The sequence below is a fragment of the Mesoplodon densirostris genome, chromosome 11, assembly GCF_025265405.1.
Source record: "Mesoplodon densirostris isolate mMesDen1 chromosome 11, mMesDen1 primary haplotype, whole genome shotgun sequence".
NCBI lineage: Eukaryota > Metazoa > Chordata > Mammalia > Artiodactyla > Ziphiidae > Mesoplodon > Mesoplodon densirostris.
In genome coordinates this window covers 76,539,782-76,565,700 of record NC_082671.1, presented here as the reverse complement: position 1 = coordinate 76,565,700, position 25,919 = coordinate 76,539,782, and the positions used below count along the sequence as shown (strand labels likewise).

The window sequence follows — 25,919 nt, the reverse complement described above, 5'->3', positions numbered from 1 at the left end:
GCCGGGAAGGAAGTGGCTGCCTCAGTCGTAGGCTGCAGCTTGGAGCAGAGTTTAAGGCTTCAACCAGCTGTAATCCCCAGGTCTGGCGTATCAATCAATGAGGCAAGAGCTTTACCTTAATATTACAGTTGTCATCGAGCAGTATATTTTCCAGCTTCAAGTCCCGGTGGACCACACCATTCTGAAATGAGAAGACAGGCAGGGAATTGAATGGGAGCAGCTGGGATGAGAGAGAACGTGGGAGAGGGGGAGGAAAGAGGAGAGGGAGCAAAGGGAAATCTTTGACAGATTAAAGAAATGCGCCAGCGCCGGTGGTCTTCACCCCCGTCCTTCAGGGCCTCTCTCACTGTCATGAAGCTCCCTGCCAGCAACCAGCACAGCACCAGCGACAGGAGAGCATTAGTCACTTGCTGTGTGGTTAAGGGAAAAATGACAGGAATCCATTCTCCCCCAGAGCCTGTAAAACAGCGGGGGGATTCTTTGTCGGAATGTAATTCCACTGTGTGAAAGCCATATAGTCCCAGGCAGTGGCAAACATTGTCTGTCTGTGATGTGATTCCCAGGGAAGCAGCAGATTTCTCTGCTGGGGACTCAGAATGTGGGGCTCACAGACCTTGCTTGTCTGTCTACCTGTCTCCCCAGAGCCTGGCTCAATCTGTTCTGACCCAGGAAACCATGCAGATCTGTCCTGAGGATAACAGATGCATTCCCAAGGGTTATTTCCTAAGCAGCTGAGAGGGAAGGTTCCTCTCTGCTGGGCAGGACTCAGTGTGGAGTGAAGGGTGAAGATGGGAGAGGCCACTGAGACCAAAGCCAGCCGGCGCCATACGGTGGGACCTTTCCATTCAAGCAAATGCTGGCAAAGCTGGCAGATGAGCCCAGTGACAAGCAGACAGCCAGCTGAATGGTGAAAAGAAGTCCTTAACCAATAGGCTGTTGGTCTATACAGCAGCAACAACTGTCTTGCTCAATTCTTTTTAAACCCAGTGATCTTTTAAGGGGATGGGTGAGCAGGGGAAGAGGAACTGAAAGAACCAGCTACTGGGGCTGGGAGGACGTTTTTAACATCATTCAGCATAAAGGACCTTGGCAATTGAAGCTGCCCTTTCAAGAAAACCAACTGGTTAGGAATTCTTTGTCTTCCATTCAGGATTTCTTTAGTTCAGAATCTCCATGTTCACAGCTGGTACTTTATTGCTTATTTTCCTTTCTACTTGACAGTTCCTAGTATCTCTAAAAGCACTGACTGGAGAGGTGAAAACATGTATTTCTACCACTCTTTCTAACCCAAACCTTCAGGGATTCAGAAATGCACAAACCAGGGCTCCTGGAGGAAAGATAAGGAATGCAAGGTAGCTGCTTTTGTTTAATTTTAAATATTGGGAGTAGTTTGGTTTACACTGTTGCATTCCCAGTTTTCATAAGATGGAATGAGCCTACTAAAGCCCCATTCATACAAAATCCAAGTTTTGCACACTTCAAATAATGAAAACAGGATCTGTGGTGCTTTATGATGACGCCTGATGATAAAATACAAAACACTGTACGATCTGAATCATCAGTGCCTTTTGAGTCAGCAGAGAGAAGTTAAGTAATGTCCACATGGGTTAAGGGTTTTAGATTGTAAGTAATTAGAAGATTATCATTCCAGAGTCATTCTCAATTAACCAGAATATTTAACAAACCAGAAGGCCCCGTGTTGCAATCATTCAAATGAAGAAGCTGACTCTATTTTGGATGGCATGTGGGATTCAAGTCACTACTGTCCTCAAAGTGAAGGACTGTTCCAGGTGTGGCAGTTCTGGGGCAAAGTACGAATGGGATGGAAATCAGGACTAAAATGATAAATAATAATTGGTTGAAGTATGGCTTGGAACTATCTGAGTACTTCATTCCCTTCTCCAGAGACCAAGGGTAGCTAAACTGGCTGGATTAAGAGCACATCCCATTAGTTGTGTTGCAATAAAATTGTACACGTGGGTATGTAACCTCTGTGGATATAACCTATGCAAGAAAAAGAAACCAGGGCATAGAAAGGTTCAGAACCTATGGCCCGCTAATTGCACTTCTGGAATTTCTCTTAAGTAAATTATTCAAATGAGAGAAAAAAGGTTAATGTATAAAGATGTCAATCGCTATTTCTAATAACCAGAAATTAGAACCAGCCTAAGTGTCCAACAATCACAATAATTCCAGAGACTTTTTAGTAACATAGGAAAATGTTTAGATTAAAATCCTAAGTGAAAAAGCAAGACAGAAATGTAAAAATACATGCAATGTGTACCACATTGATTGCATGTGGATTGCAACCTGGAAGGGAGAAAGGTCACTGGTGTAAAACTGGCAAAATCCGAGTAAAATCTGGAGTTTTGTTAATAGCAATAAATGAATGTGGGTGTCTCCATTTTAGCAAGTGTACTACAGTCCTGTAAGACGTTAGCATTAGGGTAAACTGAGTGAGAGGTGCATGGGAACTCTCTGTACTATCTCGGAAACTCTGCTGTAAATCTAAAATGATTCAAAATAAAAAATTTAAATGAAAAATAAATGTGAGGAGTAGGGGAAAGAAGATTGGAAAACAACAAACAAAAATGTCAATAGTGGGTTATCCCTGGATTCTGGGATTCTGGGTGATGGTGATTTTCTTCTTTCTGGTTTATGAATTCTCCATACATACTACTATGAACAGATGTCACTTTCATAATACGAACAGAATCACGTGGTGCCATGAAAACCGTCTGTGACCAAAGTTGTGGTGGGGCCGGCCGTACCTTGTGACAATAGTGCACGGCGGAGACGATCTGCCGGAAGAAGTGCCTGGTCTCCCTCTCGCTAAGGCGCCGCCGCTCGCTGATGTAGTCGTACAGCTCCCCTTTGCTGGCGTACTCCATGATGATCACAATCTTATCTTTGTTCTCGAACACTGCAGGGGGAACGGCGATACACAAACACCCTGTTTAACTGACAAGCTCACTAATGACTACAGACCGTGCGAGAGGGGACAACAGAGATGTCGCTGGACAAACAAATCAGTCCACAGCGTCACGAGGAGATGGGCAAGTTTCCCAGCCAGGTGGACAATGACATCATCGCTGCTGTTACTGGACTTGCATCTGTAGTATTACGGGGAATGTGCCTCTCTCTCCTGAGGACCCCACTACTCCCTTTACCAGGTTCATTTCTCACAAGACCCTCCCACCAGAACTGCCTCCCTGTAGATGGGGAACAACAAACACGACCACCATTTATTAACCATTTGATAGGGACCAGCTACCCAGACCCCAACACGGGTGGCGAAACTTGTCGTCTCTTTGCTCAAAACCTTCCAGACTTTCCATCTCACTCAAAATAAAACCCGAAGTTCCAAATGTGGCCACCAGGTCCTACATGTCCTATGGACCCCTTTAGCCCTATTACATATCTAGTCTGTGCATTTATTCTGTCTACCTCACTAGAATCTAAATGAGGGTTGGTTTATTTCATTCACTGATGTATCCCCAGCACTCAATGCCTTTTGGCAAAGGGGCTCAATTAATATTTATTAAATGAGGGAATTCAAAACTTCATAAATGCATTCTGGACCATTATACTAAATAACTGCATGGCACTAAATGCTTCTCTCTCCCCAAACCTGATATTCTCTAGCAGTAATGCTCAAACTCTGCTCGACTGAGTCCTAGGAGTTCCAGGCAGATGCCCATGGGGGAAGGTCAGGGGAGATCATGAAGGACAGGCTCTAGGTCCTCAGCTCCACCTCAGCCAAAGCCACTCCACTGCTATCTGCTTTATAGTTGGGGCTTTCACATAAGACGTCCTTTGAGCAAAGACAAAAAATAATTGTGTTGAAATCCATCCTTCCAAGGGATGTGGTATAAAAACATTGGTAGGGTACCCAAGACCCTCCTTCCCTGAAGGACCCCTGCCTACCTCCCTCCATCTTGTCGGCTTCTTCCACTGCCTGTCAGGCCCCCTATGCCCACCCATGCCAGACTGTTCACTGTTTCTCCCAATCACACACAAACACATTGCTGTTTCCCACCTCCGTGCTCTGCCCTCTGCCTTTACTCCCACCTGTCTCACCTGCCAGGGACACTCGAACTCATCAGTCAAGGATGAACTCAAATCCGATGCCCATGTTGCCTCCCTTTTACCTCTCATAATGGATACTTGCAACACAGCACTTTCAAACTGCGTGGATATATTTGCTGATTTACATATTTATTTCCTCTGCCAGGACTGTGAGCCTGGACTTGGGGAGATAAGAACTGTAGTTTTGGAATCAGACACTCCTAAATAGATTCCTAGACCTCCCTCTTACTTGCTGTGTGACTCTGGGGGAGTTGCTCACCCTCTCTGTGCCTCACACTTTAGTCAATGGTAAAATGTGAATAATATCGGTAAGTACTTCCTAGAATTGTTGGGAGGGTTTATTGATATCAGGTATGTTAAATGCTTACAACTAGGCTTGTACTTAGGGCATACACTCAATAATGTTACTTATTGTTGTTGGTATCACTACGATGGGACCCCAGGGCCTAGCACTGAGCCAGACACACTCGATGAACTGGAACGTGCTCCCAGCCTGGGTCCCCTGTCCTCCCAGACCTTGTCACTGGCTGCTAGAAGCTCAGGCTCCTCCAGTTCCTTTCTGGCTCCTTCAAGTCCAGCCAAACCTCTCTGATAAAACGAAGGGAGGAGGAGGAGGGCAGGGAGGAGGAGGAAAGGGAACAGCAGATCAACATTGGCTGATCCTGCATCTGCTGGCCTCGGTGTGCCCTGCAGCTTTGGCTCTTGCCAGGGATTTCAGCCTGTGGTGCGCTTTTCATTAACAATAAACTTTGGAAAGTGGAAAAGCTGCCTCAAGGTGCGTGGCTCAGCCTCTAAAAATGATAGAGTGATAGGCCCTGGAGAGGGCAGTGGGTTTTCTAATTTTAAAAACCAGTGGGGGCAGGGAGGAGGAGGAAGAGGGAAATAAACAAGGAGCCTCACACCCCCAAAGTCTGATGCATCCTTGAAGGAGGTCAAAGCCACTGGCCTCTTCAGTGACCATCAGAAGGTGCGGGTCACTGGCTGCACTCAGACAAAAGGACTGTTTCAGTGACCAGATGTATCCCTTTCCAACCGGCTAACTTGGTATCAAGGAGATGTAAACACAATTCAGTTCGACACAGTTCAATATGTCAAATGTTTTACTAAACAGCCTCCATCAGTAAGTCCTTCTGGTCCTACCTCTAAAATAGAGCCTGATCCTGTCCACCTGTCTCACGTCCCCGGCCACCCCCTTCTGAATGATCTCCCCTCTGTTCACTCTTGCCTCTTTGCTGACTGCATTTGGAGAGGGGTGCTGGGGAACAGTTCCCAATGCATGTTTCATGGAACACTAGTCCCACAAGACATTCTGGAGGAAAAGAAGGTAAAACATAGGTAAAATATTTGGAAAATGCTAATATTTGATCACCCCTTGGAGAACCTAGTTTCTTTAACACTGAGTTTTGCAGGGCGATTTGGCCACTGCACTGAACTAACTGGGAGCCAGTTTGGGAAACAATGGATGAACGAGGCGATAACCTCACTGTTGCTGGTAGAGCTGGTGGGCAGCCGGGCAAGAGAACTGTCCACAGGGCCAGGCCTGGCTCTGAGATCCCACTCCCAGTCCTCCAGCAGGAAGCAGCTGGAGTCAGCGTCAAGGCCCTGATTGCAGCCCTGGATTAGCTAAGTGCAAACAACATTTCTCGACTTGGGGCATCAGTGATTCATCCAGGAGGCCATGAGGTATTACACATGAAGCTTCCTGAGCCCTTCCTAATAACAGCAGCATTTACTGAAAGCCTACTATGTGCAGGCACTGTACCCATGGCATTTTGCACAAATTATTTCATATGGCTTTGGTCCTATGAGTATCTCTGTTCTACAGATGAGAAAGCCCGGGTACAGCAAGGTTAATAACTGCCACGGCCAGAGAGCAAGCTCAAGGCCTGGGCCCACGGTCTGATGGAACACTCCACCCTCTTAGCCCCTCTACTGCTATCCATATACATCAACCACTCTGAACCTCAGTCTCTTCATCAGTCAGACGAGGCTAACAACTTCCTCACACGGTAATGGGGGATTCAGTGAGCTCATGGGCCTAGCACCCTGAGCACGGTGCCCTGGCCACTGCTCAGTCAATGGGAGCTATTCTCATAATTACTTCATCTGCCTCTTAGGCAGCTCTGGCAAACAAAACCCTAAGACTTTCCTCTCCCGGCCGGCATCACTCTTTAAAACATGCTGTGGCTCCCCAGAATCACAGGATTTTCGAGCAGGAAGAACCTTAGAGATCAGCTATTATTTTTCCAGAATAGCCCAGGATTTATAATGTATAACAGCAAGTCCTTGGGAATTCGTCCTGAAGAATGACCGGCTTCCGCACCCCTGGCCCACGACTCCTTGCCCACGGTGAGGTCCCTATCCGCCAGGTGACAGGAACACTCTCAGCCATTCTTCTGGCAAAAAGGGCTGCTTCCCTTGGGCACATTTACAACTGGTTATTTATAAGCCCAGAAATCTTGTCTGTGTTTTTGTTATTAGTCACTAAGCAAAAGCTTATTTTCCACCAGTTGGGAAGGGTTTCCTTTCTGAAAAATGAAAGCCTGTGTCTCTTGGCCAGACAGTTCTACCCAGAAGCCCGGTGGCTCCAGAATGGTAGGGAAAACTATGGCCCTTGACATGCCAAGCCTACCAGGAAAATTAAACCCCTGAATAGAAACTGAGCTCAACTTGAGTCAGCCCACAGCACAGGGGCCAGGTCCATGTGGTGCAGACCCAGGTTTCTAGAAGAGCCACAAAAACTTTACAAAGCACCCATGACGTGCATGGCACTGGGGATACTGGAAGAAATCTTTACCAGGGTAAGAAGGGGAGGAAAGGTCAGCCTGGCAGAAGGAGCAACATGAGTGAAGCGGGGAACAGGAGTGCCGTAAGCAGGACCACCAGAGTGGACAGGTGCCAGGGACTAAGACAAGAGAAAGAAGCAACAGACCATGAATGAAACACAGAGGCCTTGAATGCCCACAAGGAGCTTGACAGACACGCAACCGAACATCGCCAAGAACAATAAACAGATGGAACAGGGGACAGGGTAGAATCCAGGATCCTGGACCCATGAAAGAGTGCAGAGCTCACATCACCCCAAGAGCCTCCCCAGACAGTGATCTCTCCTCTCCTAGAAGGCTGATTCATAATCACCATAGTTAACACTTACTGAGCAATTACTGCATGCCATGGATCGCCACATCCAATACTAACAATCCTATGAGACATTAATATCACCCCTACTTCATAAATAGAGAACCAGCGCTCAGATCTAGAAACAACGTGGCCAGCACCCCGCACGTCCTCTTCGGTCACTAACCGTCTCCCCAAGGATATGTATATAGGCCAATATCATAGATTAGTTTTGGACTTTGAGTTTTCTAAAAATGGAATCATGCAGCATACAGTATATTCTTTTGCATCTGGCTTCATTCGTTCAACATTATATTTGTAAGAATAATCCATGCCGTTCCATGGAGTCAAAGATCGTCCATCCTTGTTGCTGTAGAGTACTCCAATCTGTGTGTCATGCTTACTTATCCATTCTACTGGTGAGAGACATTTGGGTTGTTTCCAGGTAAGGGTCATTACGAATCATGCTGCTGTGAACATTCTTGTGTGTGTCTTTGGATGCTCCTCTGTATGCATGTCTGCTGGGCAGATAACCAGTAAGGCTCTGATCCCAAATGTGGGTGACTTGAAAGCTTATATTCTTGCCATGACTCCCCACCACTTTCCTCCGTCATAGGTTTACTCTCCTTGTCTAATACTCAGTAAAGATTCTCCTTCATGAAGGAGAACCAACATCACTCCCTTTTCTGACAATGCTTGTTTATCAGCCTATCTGAAGCATTTATCTGAACATTTTGCTACGTGTTAAAGGAGATACAAATGTAGCATAAGATGGTCTTTGTTCTCAAGGAGTTGCTATCTAGTTGTATAAAACTAGTACTTATAAAATAAATCAAATGCTAACCTGTGGGATACAGACTTTAAGTCCCCAGATGAGCAGCGAGAACGGTGGGTGAGGCAGCCTGAGCGGGCCTGAGGAGATTCCTAGAGAAAACAGGTGTGGAACTGAACCATCAAAAACACCTTGGGGGGCTTCCCTGGTGGCGCAGTGGTTGAGAGTCCGCCTGCCGATGCAGGGGACACGGGTTCGTGCCCCGGTCCCGGAAGATCCCACATGCCGCGGAGCGGCTAGGCCCGTGAGCCGTGGCTGCTGAGCCTGCGCGTCTGGAGCCTGTGCTCCGCAACAGGAGAGGCCACAACAGTGAGAGGCCCGCATAGCACACACACAAAACAAACAAACAAACAAAAAAAACACCTTGGGTTCTGTCTGCACCAGCTGGTTTTACCATTGTCTCGGCATAACCTAAAATATCCAGACTCTCTCCTTTTTCTTCTGCTGTTCCGCAGAAGGGCCTTCTTCCCGGATACCAACTTGAATTATTCTTCTTGTTTTCTGTTTATTTTCCATTTCAAGGGAGAGTGGGAATTGGCTGCTATAGTAACAGCTACTTCTCCCAATTAATTCTGAATTTCATTAGATGTTCAGTTTGACAGTCCAGTTCTGCCTTCTGATTGTCTGGCTTTCACAACCACACTAATTACCCAACTCCTAACCATTCCCTCCCTTGGGGTTAATAACACAACTTGTATAACTTGAGAAAATGCATACGATAAAAACAGTGGCCTGGCCTGGGAGAGACGCCGATGAGTGAGGAGATCTTGGGATTTCACCCATCCACTGGTCATTTAGAGCCAAATACGAGGCCATTTAGGAAGAAAATGGGCTTGGGGAGGGAGAGGGTGAGAATCAATTAACAGGACGTTCCATGAGAAGCAAGTTATAAAAAATGGAGGCTCTCTTTCTGCTTAACATGTAACCTCAAGAGAGGAAGACTCGTTTGTTGGTTTTAAGTGAAAGGCCAAGAGCCTAGAATGGACCAATCTGAATTCTCTTCATGCCTTTGCCTTCCATCGACTCCATCTCCTAAATCAGTTCCAGGATGCTGCCATTCGCTCCATGGCAGGGCCTCCTCACATTAGTAGCATCTTTATTACTTTCCTAAGCCCTCAGAGAGAAGTACCATTCCACTCCTCAGGGTGCTCTTTTATTAAAGTTCAGGAAGATCCTCCCAGAAAGTCATTTTCTTTTTCATTTCAGAAATGGAGTGATCTTTCCTTGGCAAGAATTGTCTGCAGCCTAACTGGGTCATTTAGTCAATACAAGATTCATACTTTAAGAGTTCCCTCCCCAGAACTAAACTTCAGACACCTCATGGGCTCAGACCTTCATAAAATGGTCCTCTAATCCCGTAAGTCTGAAAGCCCAGGCAGTGAGAGTGAGAAAATTAACCTAGACTGGCAGCTCTCCCATCATCAGTGAGCTGGTCAGAGTTGACTCAATGTGTTTCCTGGTTTGGACAATGAAAGGCTCTTTAGTTCACTCATTGTCTTTTCTTAAACCAAAACTCTTTCTGGATGTCGGTTGGCATGCCCAAGGAGAACCAGAGTCAAGCAGGCCACCCACCGCCAGCAGTGGACTCCACAGAAGGCAGACGAAATGAAAGAAAGTGCATAAGCTGCCCGAGGAAGAGCAGATGTAAAAGGCTGGCCAAGTACCATTTATTAGTGCTATTTGGGGAGACCAATAGCAAATACTAGGAGGGCAGGGGACATGACCAGGATAGAGGGGCTGTGTGGGAGAAGGAATCAGGGCGCCATGTAGGACGAACCATTGGACTCCACCCTCCTCTACAGTGAACTGGAAAAAAGCATGCTTCCCCAATCTGCACAGTGAAGGGATAGAAATCCCACCCTCTGTGAAAACAACCTTAGTCTCCCTCTCCTGAAAATCCCCACAGGTGGCTTTGTTATATGGTTTCATCCCACCCTTATCACTTAGGGTGGAAAAGACAAACTTGTGGTCATCACACCTCTGGGTTCTAGCCACTGCTTGACCCTGAGGTATGGCTCAGGACTATCTTGTCAACCCTAAATTCTAGTCTGCTTCGTTGGGCAACAGAGTGCAGAGCTTAAGAGCTTGACTCCCAAAGCCAGGCTACCTGGGTGCAAATCCAGGTCCTGCCATTTACCCATCTGAGTGACCTTGGCAAGTGACTTAACCTTTCTGTTGCCTCAGTTTCTTCATCTGTTAAAATGAAGCTTCTATCCTCTTTGTGAGGATTACCCCAGCACGCAGCAGTAAGCAGACATGTAAGTGTCCGCTGTTATTATCAGGCAGCAAATCTTAGTTTAAGAAAGAAGAACAAACAAAGACATGCCTGGATCAAATCCAGGATTATTATGGATCTGCATTGGCAGAATCCACACGTGAGATTGCATTTGTGCCCTTGAGGGATGGGAGAGGGGTAGGAGAACAGAGGAAAGAGTGAACTAACACTCAAAGACATCAAAGGACTCCGCAAGCCTGGTTCTCTTAACTGCGGTCCATTCTTCAGTCCCCAGTGGTGTTCCAAAGCACAGATGTCAATCTTGGAGCCGTACCTACCAGATGAACCCACTGTCAGAAGTCACTGGAGGGGGCGGAGCACAAATTCCCAAATCAAAAAAAACCTCAAAACTCTGCAAGTTAGAAGTTATAGTTCATCTAGTCCAATCCCTCTTTCAATATCCAAATCTCCTCTGTAGGGTATGGGCATTGTAGAGCTCCCCCTTCTACACTCCATGAGGCTTCCTAACTTGCAGCCTCGGCAAATTAACAGAGCCATCCCAGTTCATTTCAAAAGACCCTAAGTTACATGGCAATACAGTTCCTTTTTTTTTTTTTCTTTAAACATTAGCTTCAAGTACAAGTGGCGTTATTTGAGGCACTAGAAAATACTGAATTCCAGGAAACCCAAGAGGGTGAGGCAGGACAGCCAGGGAGTAGCATTCGCGTTGGGTTGTTTTATTTCTAATCTCCAGCCTCTAGAAAAATGACTTGGGTGTAATCAAATGAAAACAATGAAAATAATACACTTGAAGGTCAAATAGCTAACTTCATAGGAAACTCATTAGAAACGTGACTGGACAGATTCACAGCCCAAGAGCTTGTTTGTCTGATTATAAGTGAAGAAAACTCTCTGGAGCTGTGTGATTAACAGGGGTGGGTCCTTCATTTGGATGTAGTCTGAAGAGACTTCATGTGGAACTTGTGAATCTGACAGCAGAGGGAGTGTGTTAAAATGCTCAGCAATTCGCCATGGGTTCAGAAGAGTAAACACAAGCATAATACACCACTCTGCCAAGTTCAACAAACTGTTTCATGGGGCTCTGAGTCCCTGATGAGGGCAGCAACCAAATGGCTGAGGAAGGAAACCCAAGCCCAAAGGTATCGCCCACGGCTCACTGGTGACAGCTGCCAGACACATGTTCTGCTCTGGAATCCACTGACGACAAATGATCGGACCAAGACAAGTTTCTAGGGCAGGGCTCACTTCCTCCTGGTTGGAGGATCAAGCCCATCTTTCTCAGACTGGCCAATTAAATTGAAATCCCTAGGGGTGAGGCCCAGGCATCAGCATTTCTTCTTGCAAACACCCCATGAGGTTCTAATGTGCATCCAGAGTTCAGAATCACTGAAATGGACAATCTGGCCTCAACCTTCTCTGCTACCACCTCCCAATAGAAGTTTCTATTCCAGCCAGAAAGGACCTCTCAGATCTCTTAACTAACATCACATCAAGAAAGATCAGTATGGTTTATTGAGCATGTACCTGGGACCAAGCTTAGCCATTTTATTCATTATCTTAATCCTCACAATCTTATCTATAAAGTAGCTAGCTATTGACCCCACTTTATAACTAAGGGAACCAAGCCTCAGAGAGGTTAAGTCACTACCCCAAGGTCACACAGTAGCAATTGGCAAAGCAATTGATTCATTCAAATCTAAGCCCGTTTGGACAATGCATACATATTCACCCTGCCAGACCAGTACCTGGAATATAGGTGCTCAATACATCTTTGTAAAATGAATGAATGAATAAGGCAAATGAATAAGAACACGGGGTAGTATTAGTGACCCACAGACCTTGTTAGATCAAATCAGCTGTCCCTTGGCTTCGAAAGAGCCTAAATCAGGATTTGCCTGCTGCCTGAAAACCCTGGATTAAGTCACTTGAGCCAGAGAAGAAAAATGTTAACCGCTTCCATTGTAGGTATCCCCAAATCACTGATGCTCGCAATGAAGCCCTGCTTTAGTTTCTAACCTACTGAACAGGGGTTTTTCTAATATGGCGCTTCTCAAACTTGAGTGCAGCAGAGTCACCTGGAGGGCTGGTTATTACACAGAACATCAGGTCCACTTGCAGGGTTTCTGATTCAGTGGGTCTGGGATGGGGCCCAGAAGGTGCTGATGCTGCTGGTCCTGGGTCACCCTCTGAGAATCGTGCTCAAGTGTATTATTCAGCAGTTTATCGGGATCCTGCCATCCTCAAGGGGCTCTCTTCCAGGGGCAGCAAAAGTTTCTCACTCCAGGACCTCTGCTGAGTTCTGTGGAAACATCTTGCACTGGCCCCATTGCCTCTGGCCACAAGTTGCAAGGGAGGAGAAGGCAGGAATGCCCGTCATCAGAGCCTGGATTTTTAAAGCAGTGATTTTCACCAAGAGGCAAGAACTAGATCCCCTTCCAGAAAGATCTACTGGAATCTCATAAGGCACAGGTAGCTTAAAAAAGCATATTGTAATGTATACTTCTAAGAAGCTGGGAGGAGCTTTTAACTGATAGTAAACTCATCCAAAATGTCTCCACAGTAGGAGTTCGGAGAATTTAGTAGAATATAGACTCTGTTACATCTTCTCATGGACAGCAGGTTTAAGGCTCATGGAGCCAGGGCATGAAACTCACATGATTATTAAAAGAAACACATTTGCTTGCTACTGTGTTTTTGAAGTTTGAGAGACTCTCCCAAAGGCAAGAGATCACAGCTGACAAATGCCAAATAGCCATCCTACTTTGTCCCAGAAAGCCAGGCTCACCCTTACCTAAGACAGGGGATGTGATGAAAAGGCTGGCCAGTCCGGCATATCACAATGTAAAAAAGGGCCGAGAGAGAGAAGATGTAATCTTGCAGGGCCAAGAAAAGAGATTTCCAGGAACAAAAAAAACCAAGAGCATAAAAGTGAAAGCACCGGCCCAATCTCCCCCACTCCCCACCTTTTTGCTTTTACGTGCTGGACTGTGCTGTTTCCCTTAAGTGTTGTGCAGCAAGATAGCTGGTTTGTGGTTTTGCAGATTGAGTCTCCTGGGCTTCCAAAGGGGAAATGGGGGTGAGACAATGTGCCTTTGATGTTTGAACTTGGGTCCTGAAATCAGAACCCCAGGCAAAAACCGTTTTTATCTCTTCCATCCTAGGCAACCAAGTTGAAAGCTCCAGGGCACTTCCTTTTCAGCTGTTCTTTCCTTATTGTCAATTACCTCCCTGCTGCGAGAATGGAATTCCTTTGACTGAAAACAGGGGTCCATCCCAAGATGGTGCCAGAGATTTCTTTCTTCCTTTTCTCTCTCGATTAGGTTACCCTTATAGCATCACATGCTAGAAGGTGTATGTCTATCCTCTTTTATTTACTTAGCATTAGAAGCCAGTTATGGTTTGTGTGTTTACACAGAGTTGACAAATTTGAGGGTCAATCACCTTCACCTACATGTCAATAGGAGAGTAACCCCAGGATCTGGTTTGAGAAAGAAACATTTAAAAGGAATTATTTTTGAGATCTGGTGAACAGCGGCACTGATTCAGTGAAGCTGCAGATTTTATGAGCCTGCAGGTACTGTGAATAATATACAAATAACTTACATTTCCATGAACTGCAGCTAAGAAAACACTTGACCTATGAATTTACTGGACTGGGGACCCAAGCTTCTTCCTAACATGTATGCAGAAATAGTCTCTAAAATACCCACCAAGCTGGGATTTAATACTCTCACATATTTAAGGCAGAAACCTCTATGAAGGCCAGGAATTATCTGTATCACAGGGTTTAGGACAAGGCTTGCCCCCAATTAGGGGTTGCTGCAGACCACTAAATACCTGGTTAGTAACAGCAGCACAAGCTTCAGAGTGTTGCTAAGTTCAACTCTCAGATCCACCACTTACTAGTATTTGGTATAACCTTGGAAAATGCACTTAGCCACCAAGCTGAATTTTCCTTACCATAAAATAGGGATCTTAACAATTCATCCTTCATGGACATAAAGATTAAATGAGATCATACATACACATATCCTAGCACAGGGTAAACACTCAATAACTCCAAGCTATTATTAGTATTATTTTCAAATGTTAATTTTATTTGTTTGTTTGTTTGTTTTCGGTACGTGGGCCTCTCACTGTTGTGGCCTCTCCCGTTGCGGAGCACAGGCTCCGGCCGCGCAGGCTCAGTGGCCATGGCTCACGGGCCCAGCCGCTCCGCGGCATGTGGGATCTTCCCGGACCAGGGCACGAACCCGTGTCCCTTGCATCAGCAGGCGGACTCTCAACCACTGCGCCACCAGGGAAGCCCTCAAGTGTTAATTTTAAAATGTTACTTCCCTCCTCAAAACCAGTGGCATCCCCCTACTCCTGGTGTAAAAAATCCATACTCTTTCCTTTAGCCAATGTGGTCAAAATCCGGCCCTCTCCAATTTCCTCTCTCCTGCCACCCTATTCAGTCCCTCAGCCTCAGAGGCCCTCTCTCACTTCTCATAACACAAGCTGCTTCCCTCCTCTGAGCATCTGCACATACTGTTCCCTCTGCCTGGAATGCCCAGGTCTTCGAAGGGCTCACTTCTCATTCCATTCAGGTCTCAGCTCAAAAGTCACTTATCTGTTCGCTTGTCTATTCACTAAATTTCAGCTCCATAGCCCAGAGCCTGTCTTGTTCACCTTTGCATTCCTAGTACCTAGAACAGGGCCTGGCACATAGTAGGCACTTAGTTTTTTTAATGAATGAATTATTCCTCTGGAACTAGCTATTTCAATATCACCTGATTGTACAGTCCAAAATGGTGCATTCCCCACATGAAACCCCAAAGACCCTAAACGTACAGGTTTAGGTACATCATTGCTTTGTCATGTTGCTGCTATTATTGTTACTGCTACTGCTGCTTTTGCTAGGATGTGTGTGTGTGTGTGTGTGTGTGTGTGTGTGTGTGTTTTAAATCATAAAGGTCCTTGTTGAAGAAGAAATTGTAAAGTTCACTTAGCTAATGTCCAAACAGCCAATTATGCCTGAGCACTGATTTTTCACTCAGAAAATTAACACATGTCTGCACTCAGCTAAGGCTCCTGATTGGCCCATCAAATGACCAATCAGCTTCCAGGGAGAAGGTTTCACTTTGTGAGCTACAGAGAGACCAGGGTATTAACTCACAGACTCAGTTCCCACCACCATTGCTACCTCTGCACTGCCCCTGCCACACCCCAGGGCTGAAAAGGAGGGAAAAGGCGAGGCTGAGGGGGATGCCTGGGGCACAGTGGTGGGCTGCAGAGCCAGCAAAACAAGACACAAGGTCAGAAATACAGGGCTGAGGCCTGGCAGAGGGAAAAAACAAGTGGGGTAAGAAGACCTGTGTGCCAGGGCCACCAACTAGCCAGCATACCCAGTATTATAAGCTGAATATTCCCAGCCCCACTGCAAAACAAAAAACAAACAAACAAAAAACGCTCTGTTGAAGTCCTAACACCTAATTCCTCAGAATGCAATCCTATTTGGAGATAGTCTTTAAAGAAGTTATCAAGTTAAAATGAGGTCATTAGGGTGGGCCCTAAGCCAAAATGATTAGTGTCCTTCTAAGAAGGAAAAATTTCGACACAGACACATACAGATGTGAAGACACAGGGAGAAAATGGCAATCTACAAGCCAAGGAGAGAGGCCTTAGAAGAAACCAACTCTACTGACACCTTAGTCTTGGACTTTCAAGCCTCCAAATCCAAGAAAAAATAAATTTCTATTGTTTAAGCCAACCAGTCTGTGGTAGCAGCCCTAGCAAACAAACACACCCAGGGAGTCATGAACCTTCCAGAGCCTCAGTTTCCACAACTACGATGCTGTCCAATATGGCAGCCACTAGCCAAATGTGGCTGTTGAGCTACTTGAAATGTGGCTAAAGTGTCTGAGGAGCTGAATTTTTATTTCAATTAATTTTTTTTCTTTTCTTTTTTTTTTTTTTTTTTTTTGCGGTATGCGGGCCTCTCACTGTTGTGGCCTCTCCCGTTGCGAAGCACAGGCTCCGGACACGCAGGCTCAGCGGCCACGGCTCACGGGCCTAGCTGCTCCGCGGCATGTGGGATCTTCCCGCACCGGGGCATGAACCCGTGTCCCCTGCCTCGGCAGGCAGACTCTCAACCACTGCGCCACCAGGGAAGCCCTCAATTAATTTTAATATCCATCTGTAGCTAGTGGCTTAGACAACATAGTTACATACTTAATTTCAGAGGCTTTACAGACCCTTTGTAGCTCACTCATGAAATACCCTGTCAATGGACCCCAGATTAAGAACTACTTAGGATGATTATGGGGTCTTCATAACAATGACCTTTTTGAGCTTACCAGTATATGTATCATCTCACTTAATCCTACTGACAAACCCTAGGAGGGGGCAGAATTGTTATCCCCATTTTATAGGTGCAGTCATTGAGGCACTGAAAGGCCCACCATCCTGCTCAAAGTCTCAAGTCTGGTGTGAGAACTCAAGCTCTTCCCTGACTCCCTAAAACCAGTTCTAAGGGTTTTATGAATTGAAGCCCAAGCTCTCACCTGAGGCCTTGGTGAAAGTTATTTCTAGTCACCCAAAGAACTTTAATTCATGCTGATACCCATCTTTAAAGTTACAAGCAAGGGCTTCTCTTCTTGAAGCCTCCAGTAGGGGCTGGACTAAGGCCTTGACCTTGATAATAGGATGTTCTTCCACTGAGGTTCATCTCCGGCCTTCCCTTGGAAGGGGGACAGACTCCTGTTCCCCATTCAGCCTGAAGGATTCCCAAGGTCAAGGAGAGCATGATGCTAGTAAAGAAGTAGGCTTCTTGATGCCAGACTTCTGTGACCACAGACCGTCTCCCAAATAAAGAACTGGAAACTTCATGCTGGATTAAAACTCTGCTTCCTGGTAAAGAAGCCTCCAGCTCTAGGCTAAGAAATCTCACAGAACTGCACACAGAGCACGTGACTCACACTGGTCCACACCGTGCATGATGGCCTTCAGGTTTCCATGGCAACCGGCCCGCACAGAGCAAAAACACTCCACATTTAATAAAATTCACTCTCATCCTGCATTTTGTATCTCAACTCACTTCTCAACTTCTGGAAATTCCCCTCAATTACCAGGCATATTCAGATTTGTTTTACCAGCCTGGAATTCTACTTTTGTCAATTCTTCCTCCAAAAAACTCCTTCAAGGCCCAGCTTGGATGCCATATATTTCCATGAAAACTTCTAAGCTTGGGCCTCCTTGGTCCCAGAATATATTGTTTACATATCTACAGCAGGTCCTGGGCAGGGCCTGGGACTCTGCATTTCTAACAATCCCAATTTATGCTGATGCTGCTGGTCCAGGGACTGCAGTTTGAGGCTCACTGCAAGAGATGTTTGTGGAATGAATAAGTGACTGAATAAATGCAAATTTCCCTTAAAAATCCTACCTCCAAGGGTCCCAAAAATGAGCTTTAGAAAAATCAAGATAAAAGATACTACCAGCATTTACTTCTACATGAGGAGCAAAAATAGAAATAGCAGGGGGAAAAAAGCATAGCAAAAACCAGCAGGGAACCAGAAGAAGGAAAACTGAAATATCAGAAAAACTTTAGGGTCACCGTCTGGTTTCCTCTTAGCCCTTACTGTAAAAGTTATGATGAACAGACCAGAAATTAAAAATAGGTTTATTTTTCTGACTCAGCCATATATTAAAAAATATTCTACAGAAATGTTTTGACTCAGTAAATCCAAGACTAGGGATTTTTCATAAGAAAATAATCAGAAATGAATGTAAACATGATGTATAAGGAGAGTCTTTAAAGCCCTGTTTATAATAACCAGAAATTTAAAACAATTTATATATTTGACAAAAGAAAATAGATCCAATAAATTATGGTATGTCCATAAATGGAACACTATAAAGCCTTTTAAAATGTCCTTATAGTGGAATATTTATTGATATAGGAAGAGATGCATGATATAAAAAATGAAAAAAAAATCAAGCTAAAACCCAGTATAAACAGTATGATCTAACTCTGGATAAAAACTACATACAGATATAGAAAAGTAGACTAAAAATATAAATATGTATAAAGAGCCATTTATCAAAATGAGAGAGCAGAAATTATTTTTAAAATTTTAACAGTTGTATTTCAATCATTTCTGCAATAAACACATGTTGCTTGTGTAATTTTTTGAAGGATTTTTTTTTTTAAATGATAGACTGGGAAGTTGATACTCTCCATTTCTTCCCATGAGGAACTAAAGAGTTGAAGCATGAACACCCTTCTAAGCTTTTCCCCTCCCTGTCCTTCTATAAACACCAACAACTCGAAGTGCATTTGCAAAGTATCTTTCACACCAACAGATCCCTCTTCTTTCTTGGCATTTCTTGGACCTGCTGGAAGTTAATTCCTAACTCAGAAAGGCTAACTTTGAATAACTCATGACACCACCCCTGAAGCATCAGCTTTGGGGAATGACATTTACAATAGATCCACCGTTACTTGGCCACCCAGAAAACTGCCATTTTCCAGAAACCATGCCTGTCTCACATACTGGTTTTCAATAAGGTGGGTTGCTTAGCAACCACCAAGAAACTGGGAAGATAGAAGAAGGCACCAGCCAGGGCTATTTTATCACCAAAGTGCGCTGTGCTACATGTGTCTGGTTGCACTCAAGGTAACCAAATAAGAGATAACACCCAGCTATTTTTGCATCATGAGGAAAAATACTTGGCTCCTGCCCAGAAGGGCAATTACCTCAAAATCTTGGCAGGCCCCATGGTATGAGAAATGGTAACTGATACGGGGGTGAAAAAAAAAATCACTGACCTTCATAAATACTGATGATATGAGGATGGTTGAGGGATGACATGATCTCAATCTCTCGTCTGATGTGAACCATGTCTTGTTCATCCTTAATTTTGTCCTTACGAATGGATTTTATAGCAACCTATAAAGTCAGGAAATGAAATGTTACTCAGAGAACTAAACAGATGCAAATCAGCCATTGGGAGAGTTTGGAAAATAAATACAGATGTTACTTGTTGGCAGAACCGACAATAACCAAAACAAAGCTTCGAAATACCCCCGTCACATCTTTCATTTATAGCAAAAACACCCTTCTCCAGACAACAGAAAACATCAGGTTTTAACAGCCTGGGTTTGGGATGGTGGCTTTTTTTTTTTTTTTCCCCCACAAAGCAGAGGGCTGCTTCACGCGGCCAGATTCATTTACTCTAGGAATCCTGTTCCTTTGAAAAAAGAAAAAAGGAGAGCTTGGTTTACAGGGTGTCGATGACTAAACATGGAGAGGTGAAATTAGCATCACTCAGCCCCACCATGCAGCTGCCGCAGTGATGGATAGAAAAGGCTTTATTGCGTGGCCTGTCTCAAGGCCAGTTCTGCTCAAACCTTGGGTTTTAAGACTCCAGCTTATGCTATGCTGATGCAATTGCTCAGAAGCCAAATCCTTCCTACATCCTTCCTCTCACTAAGGCACCATTGATAGCAAGTGATACGACCAAAAGGCCCTGCTTGAGAAAAGTCAGAGTAAAACCAAGGAAGCTAAGCTAGACTCAGCCCCAGTTGATTCCAAAAGCTCCGTGCCAATGTTGTCTGCAAATCCAAACTGCAGAGAGTTGCCAGGGCCAAGGCGCAGAGCAATTACTCAAAAGAAACACATAAATAAAAAGACATTAAAGGACAATGGGAATCTAATAAGGAAGAAATATGTTTGCCAATGAATTCATCTCTGCTCATAAACAAGTTGGTTGGTAATTTAATCCGCCTTGGCTCTAAGGGGGGCAAAAACTACTTTGGTGGAGGGGGTTATCCATGGGTAACAAGGAAACCTGCCAATCGATTTGCTGCCAGCTCTGAACGCCTGCTTAGTTCTCTCCAAACTGGTCCTCTTGTGACCTCAACCCTCACCTTAGCAACCTTTCCTGGATGAAAGGAAGTAAAACACCCCTCGGATTGCAAAGGCTCTGGAGGAAAAAGTCCTTGTGAGCAGCAGCCCAGGGCCACACCTTGCCTATCACAGGGTCAAGCATGGGCGGCGGCAGCAGGAATGCACTCACACCTGTGAGCATCTGCAGTTTCCGACTGGGCACCAGATCCCCATGCAGCACTATACATGGAAATGCTTCTAAAATACAACCAGTCCATCTGTGATGCCACAAGACTTAGGAAGCTCTTATTATTCTTGATTTTGCTCTTTGCTGGTTAAATCAACTAGCACGTCCCCGGATTTCTCCTTTGCAGACCTTTCCCCAGCTGTCATTAAATCAGTATTGGTGTCATTACCTGACCCTACACTAGTGGGGGATCTTGTTCACTGCTTTCTCTCCAGAGCTTAAAACCATGCCTGGCGCGTGGCAGGCCTAAGAAAACACTGAGTGTGGGCAGGGAGGCAGGTACATAGAGAGGGAAGGGGGAAGGAGGGAAGAAGGCCAGGGGGGCAGGGGTTGATGTTATTAGGTGGATGAGAGGCCAGACCAGGGAAGTGATAGTAGAATTGGAGCAAAAACGGAGGAGCAACCACTCCAGTCAAACAGCACCACTGAGACAGGCACGTCAAGAAGATGATTTAGGAATTCTTTGGCATCCTACTTAACGTGGGCAATCGAGGAATGGGGAAAGCAAACAGGAAACACAGGACGCCCTGCTGTAAACCCAGGGGCAGGTAGCACCCTCCCTAGAGTGTGGGTGGATCACGCGTCTGGAGACAAGGAGGCTGCACAGAGATGAATGAGCTTCCAGCTTCAAGGCCCCCTTTCACCAGGGTGCCAGGCCCCCCAGCTCCCCCAGGCCCTCATGACAGCCCCATTCAGGATGCAGCAAGAAATGCCTGCCTTTGCTTACGTCAAATGTAAAGACATGACTTGAAGGCTTTATTTTATCTGAGCAGGGCCTGCGATCCTGGGAGCTTGATCTGCAGGAAGCGGACAGTGAACACACGCAGGCCGTGGAGGATGTGGGTGGCTCTTGGACCAACTCCTACATTCCTCCAGGAACTAAAGATGGGCCGAGTGGTGAAACTACCCCTTTGATTATACAGCAGGCTGAACTTGGCCTTGGGGAGGCCCTATTGTCAAATGACAATAGAAATAAATTCTTTCACCATCCAAGGTCAGGGGAGGGTAGTGACATTCTGGGGGTTGAGAAAATAAGTGGACTTGTCAATCCCCCCAACCATGGAGCAAGAGGCCAACGGTCCCACGGTGTATTTGCCAGAGGGATGTTTCCAGCCCAGTGTGAAAAGGAAAGTGCCCACATTCTAATCACACCCCACTCGGCACTGAGGAAACTAAAAGGGCTCCATAAATGTTAATAGCCACGGTGGTTGTCCCTCCACAAAAGCTTCCCTCTTCCGACAATGAATCTTCCATTGAAAGTGTAAAAGAGGGCTCATTTGCCCCCTATTTCAAAGGCATGGTGGGAGACAAATGCTAGAAATCACTTAGAACTGTGCAACTGTCAAGGCCAGAGGGAAGACATTCAGTTCAACTCCCAAGAGCGGGAGATGACTCACCCAAGGTCATAGATCCAATGAATGGCCAACCACGAAAGCAATAAGGATAGAAATAATAGCGGCATTCATGACGCACTTAATATACGGTACAGACACTGTGATAAGTGCTTTACACACCACGGATCTTTACATCCTTATCATTCAAGCTTCAGCTCCACGGTCCCTTAGGGAGGCCTTCCCTGACCCCTCTACCTGATAAGGACACTCCTGGCGTTATACTCTCCCTACACCTTTCCCACACCATCTGAAATTACCCTGCTTCTTTGCTTGATGCATATTCAGCCTGAGGCCAAATCCAGTTCCCAGGATGTTTCCATAGGAGCCAGATAGCTAAAAATGGTTGTCACATTTTTGAAGAGTTGTTTAAAAAGGAGAACGAGATCTATAAATGCAGCTCCTGCAATGTAATGCAGTGCCTCCTTTGTGAAGTTGAAGGATAAACTGAGCCAGCACACGGTGAGGCAGCATGGCACGATGGTTAAGGACATGGCCTCGAGTCCTGGCTAAAACCACTCACCAGCTGTGTGACCTCGAGCAGGTTGCAAAACCTCTCTGTGCTCCAGTTTCCTCATCTGTCAAGCAGGAAAATACAGGACCTGCCTCACAGGTCCCTATGAGGATTAAATGGCTTAGAACATGCCTGGCCCAGGATAAGGGCTTAATAAATGTCAGCCTCATTTAACCCAGAGAGAATACCCCCTGAATAGGGCCTTCCTGTCTTTTCTCCAACCTGAGAACAAACTTGAATTCCTCCCGCTTCCTCGTGGGGCAGCAAGTGAAGGTCTAGGGAATGGAGACCACATTTGTTCCCAAAGTGCACAAAGGGCAGGAGAATCTCTCTCCTGGGTCTTTAAATTGTACCCTCATCAGAAATGTCTGGAAGCTCAGAACAGCTGAGCCCACATGAGCATCCGTGGCTCCTGAGTCTGAGACCAGACAGGAGGACAGACAACTGGAACCCGAAAAGCAACCTCAGGACCATTTCCCCTTTCTCCTTCCAATAGTTGCCAGGTGAACAGGGGAATCAAATGTTCCCACTTAGAGACAAAAGTCTTACTCACGGTATCCACTTCAGCCTTTCTGGAATTTTTTTTTTTTTTTTTTTTTTTTCCAGCACGCGGGCCTCTCACTGTTGTGGCCTCCCCCGCTGCGGAGCACAGGCTCCGGACGTGCAGGCTCAGCGGCCATGGCTCACGGGCCCAGCCGCTCCGCGGCACGTGGGATCCTCCTGGACCGGGGAACGAACCCATGTCCCCTGCATCAGCAGGCTGACTCCCAACCACTGAGCCACCAGGGAAGCCCAGCCTTTCTGGATTTTGACTGTTCATTGACTTAATCCTTTTGAGCGCCCACCTGGTACCAAGCACAGTGCTGAGATACCATGATGCAACCAGCCCTCAAGCGGTGGGCGGGGGGACAAGGGGACAAGGGCAATAAGCAAAAATCACACAATAATTACGTAATTATCCTCGTGGCCGAAGGCTACCAAAGAGATACACAGAGATGCCCGATATTATGGAGCAAACCTCCTCCCCAGTTTTCCTCAATCCTCACCCACATCTACAAAGAAAGACAGAGGTAAGGAAAGGGCCCAGCAGGAAGAGGTTACCAAATGTCTGAAATCATACACCCTCCAAAAAAAAAGTCCAGTTTGCTCCTGCAGGAGTTGGAGAGATTTCACTCTGCCTTCCAAATGACTGAAGCTGGGAACTCAGGTGTTTAAGCCCGACGCACAGCACAGCCCCTTTCCTAAGTGTTCCCAAGTCTAGACATCACCGTGTGCCTTATAAATGAGGCCACCCTGTCGTTTAATGATTAAACCTTGTGGCTGTGGACCTGCAAATTCTGCCCTGCGGTGCCTGACTGTTTTAGAGGCAAACAGCCCAGCCAATGCTGATCCCTTGCTAAATATAACAGCCTTCTCTTCTGCAGTGGTCGTTTTTCCTTTTTTGAATAATCACCCAAAACTACCTGCTCTGCAGCCTGCTGGGCTTCCTTTTCCACCGTGGCCATTGTGAATGTTAAGAGCTCGGGGATCTAGGCAGGGCTATGGGGAGCAAAGCAGTATGATGAAAGCTCAGGCTTTTGCTGGCTGGATGACCTCAGGCAAACCTGAACCTCACAGGTCTCAGTTTCTTCATCTGTAAAATGGGGTCGGCAAGTCCTAACTCTTGGGGCTATTGTAAGGAGGAGAAGTAAGTACAGTGTCTGGCCCTCAGGTGTTCACTGAATGGCAGTGACTATAACGAGGCCTGTCAGAACGACACAGTGATACAGGGTCTTGGGCCACATTTAAAGGGGTGACAAGCCCACAGCACATCATCACACGGGCCTCTCCCCTCCCCATTCCTCCCTCACACATCCTCCCCTTCTCCACATTTGTACTGAGGCAAGAACAGGTTAAAATTAATATCCAGCCTGCATGCCTACACAGAGCAGGGCAGCCAGCCATCTTCCTGGGCTGCTTTGGGGAGTGGAGAAAATTCCAGGCAGACTGTGTGTATTTGAGGCTCCAACCAAAAGAATCACTACCCTCTTCCCTCCAGAGCCACCTTCCATGATGCTCATTGATTGACATCTGTCAGCCTAAAGAGAGGGTTCCAGGACAGTGCCTCTCAAAGGGGTCCTAGGCATCTGGTCAAAATGAAGATTCTGGGGCCTCCCTGGTGGCGCAGTGGTTGAGAGTCCGCCTGCCGATGCAGGGGACGCGGGTTCGTGCCCCGGTCCGGGAAGATCCCACATGCCGCGGAGCGGCTGGGCCCGTGAGCCATGGCCGCTGGGCCTGCGCGTCCGGAGCCTGTGCTCCGCAACGGGAGAGGCCACAACAGTGAGAGGCCCGCGTACCGCAAAAAGAAAAAAAAAAAAAAAATGAAGATTCTGAATCCAAAGGTCTAAGGTGGGGCCTGGGATTCTGGATTTCTAGCAAACTCCCAGGTGATGCACCAGTGATGTCAGCCCAGGGACCACACTTTGAGTAGCAAGATCTTAGTGCTTTGTCTTTGGCCTAACATATCAACATTTTTAAAGCAGCGGCAATATTCTTAATAATAACAGTAACTAATATCTATTATGTGTTAACCACGTGCCAGTGGACTTTATCTCATTTAGTCCTAACTACAACCCCATTGTACAGGGGCACCAAGGCACCAAGGAGATAAAATTTGCCCACAGTCACGCTGCCTGTAAGAGATGGAGCGAGGACTTGAACCCAGGCAGGCTGAGCCCAGAGGCTGCTGATTCTTGAGGCGTTGGACAAAGTTGGGACGGATAGCAAACATCGCAGGTGACAGAATCTCTCAAAGGATCCCAAACAGTCCCCAGAGTCCAGTGTGATGGGCCCCCTCCAAGCGGATGAAGTTTTTTACAGGGTCCCATGTAAGGTCCTGGGAGGTCAGGAGTTGGGGACTGAGCAGCAGGGAAGAAACGGGGCCATAAACACGGCATTAGCATCACTTAGAGAGAACAAGTTTGAGTTCTAATCCCAGCAACAGGAGCTGGCAGCTTCCCTGCCATTCATAGGTGTGATCTCACACCCGGCCACGTTCCACCGCTCCACGGGAGCTGCAAGGCACTTGAGTCAGAGGCAGCTCAGGGGACCTTTTCTTACCAAGGGGCCCAGAGGCCATCTGCAGTGGGAATGAATGGTTAGCCAAGTCAAGTTGGAGGCCAGCGTAGGGCGTTCCTGCTCTGGCCTGGTTGATGGTCAGAGTTCAAGGCAAAGGCACAGCTCCACATGGGCCCCACAGGTCCAAAGCTCCCCAGGATCACCAAACGGCTTTCACTTAGAAAGGCTGTGCCCGGCCATCACCATGGTGACACCAGCCAGGAGGCCACCTTGCAGCCAAAGCCCCTAATTAATTAAATGACCCCCAGCTCTTTGTGAGGAGTCTGGCCAACTCAGGGAAGCACTCTAGCAAGTTGCTATGATGCAACCAGCCCCATGGGAATCCAAGGCAGCTCCACCGTGGGGCCCGTGGGCCTCTTCCTCTCTGGCCTGTTGATTCATGTCAATGCGTGGATGTTTCTTCAGACAGAAGCAGGTTAGAAGCCAAGAGTTGTATCAGCAGGCTCTGAGGAGAGGCATCCTGATGCCAGGGAGCACAGCATATAGAAGAAAGACCTTTCTCTT

General features: G+C 46.4%; 1 protein-coding gene across 1 annotated transcript in view; it reads right to left on the bottom strand.

The window, feature by feature from the left end:
- The window catches only part of NUAK1 (NUAK family kinase 1), a 69,997-nt gene that overhangs the window by 19,717 nt on the left and 24,361 nt on the right, over positions 1-25,919 (bottom strand). The window contains exons 2-4 of the mRNA XM_060113860.1: positions 19,087-19,207; positions 2,772-2,923; positions 116-181 (exon numbers count right to left, since the gene is read on the bottom strand). Coding sequence (XP_059969843.1) covers positions 116-181; positions 2,772-2,923; positions 19,087-19,207 — 339 coding nt within the window. The remainder of the gene's footprint in view (positions 1-115; positions 182-2,771; positions 2,924-19,086; positions 19,208-25,919) is intronic.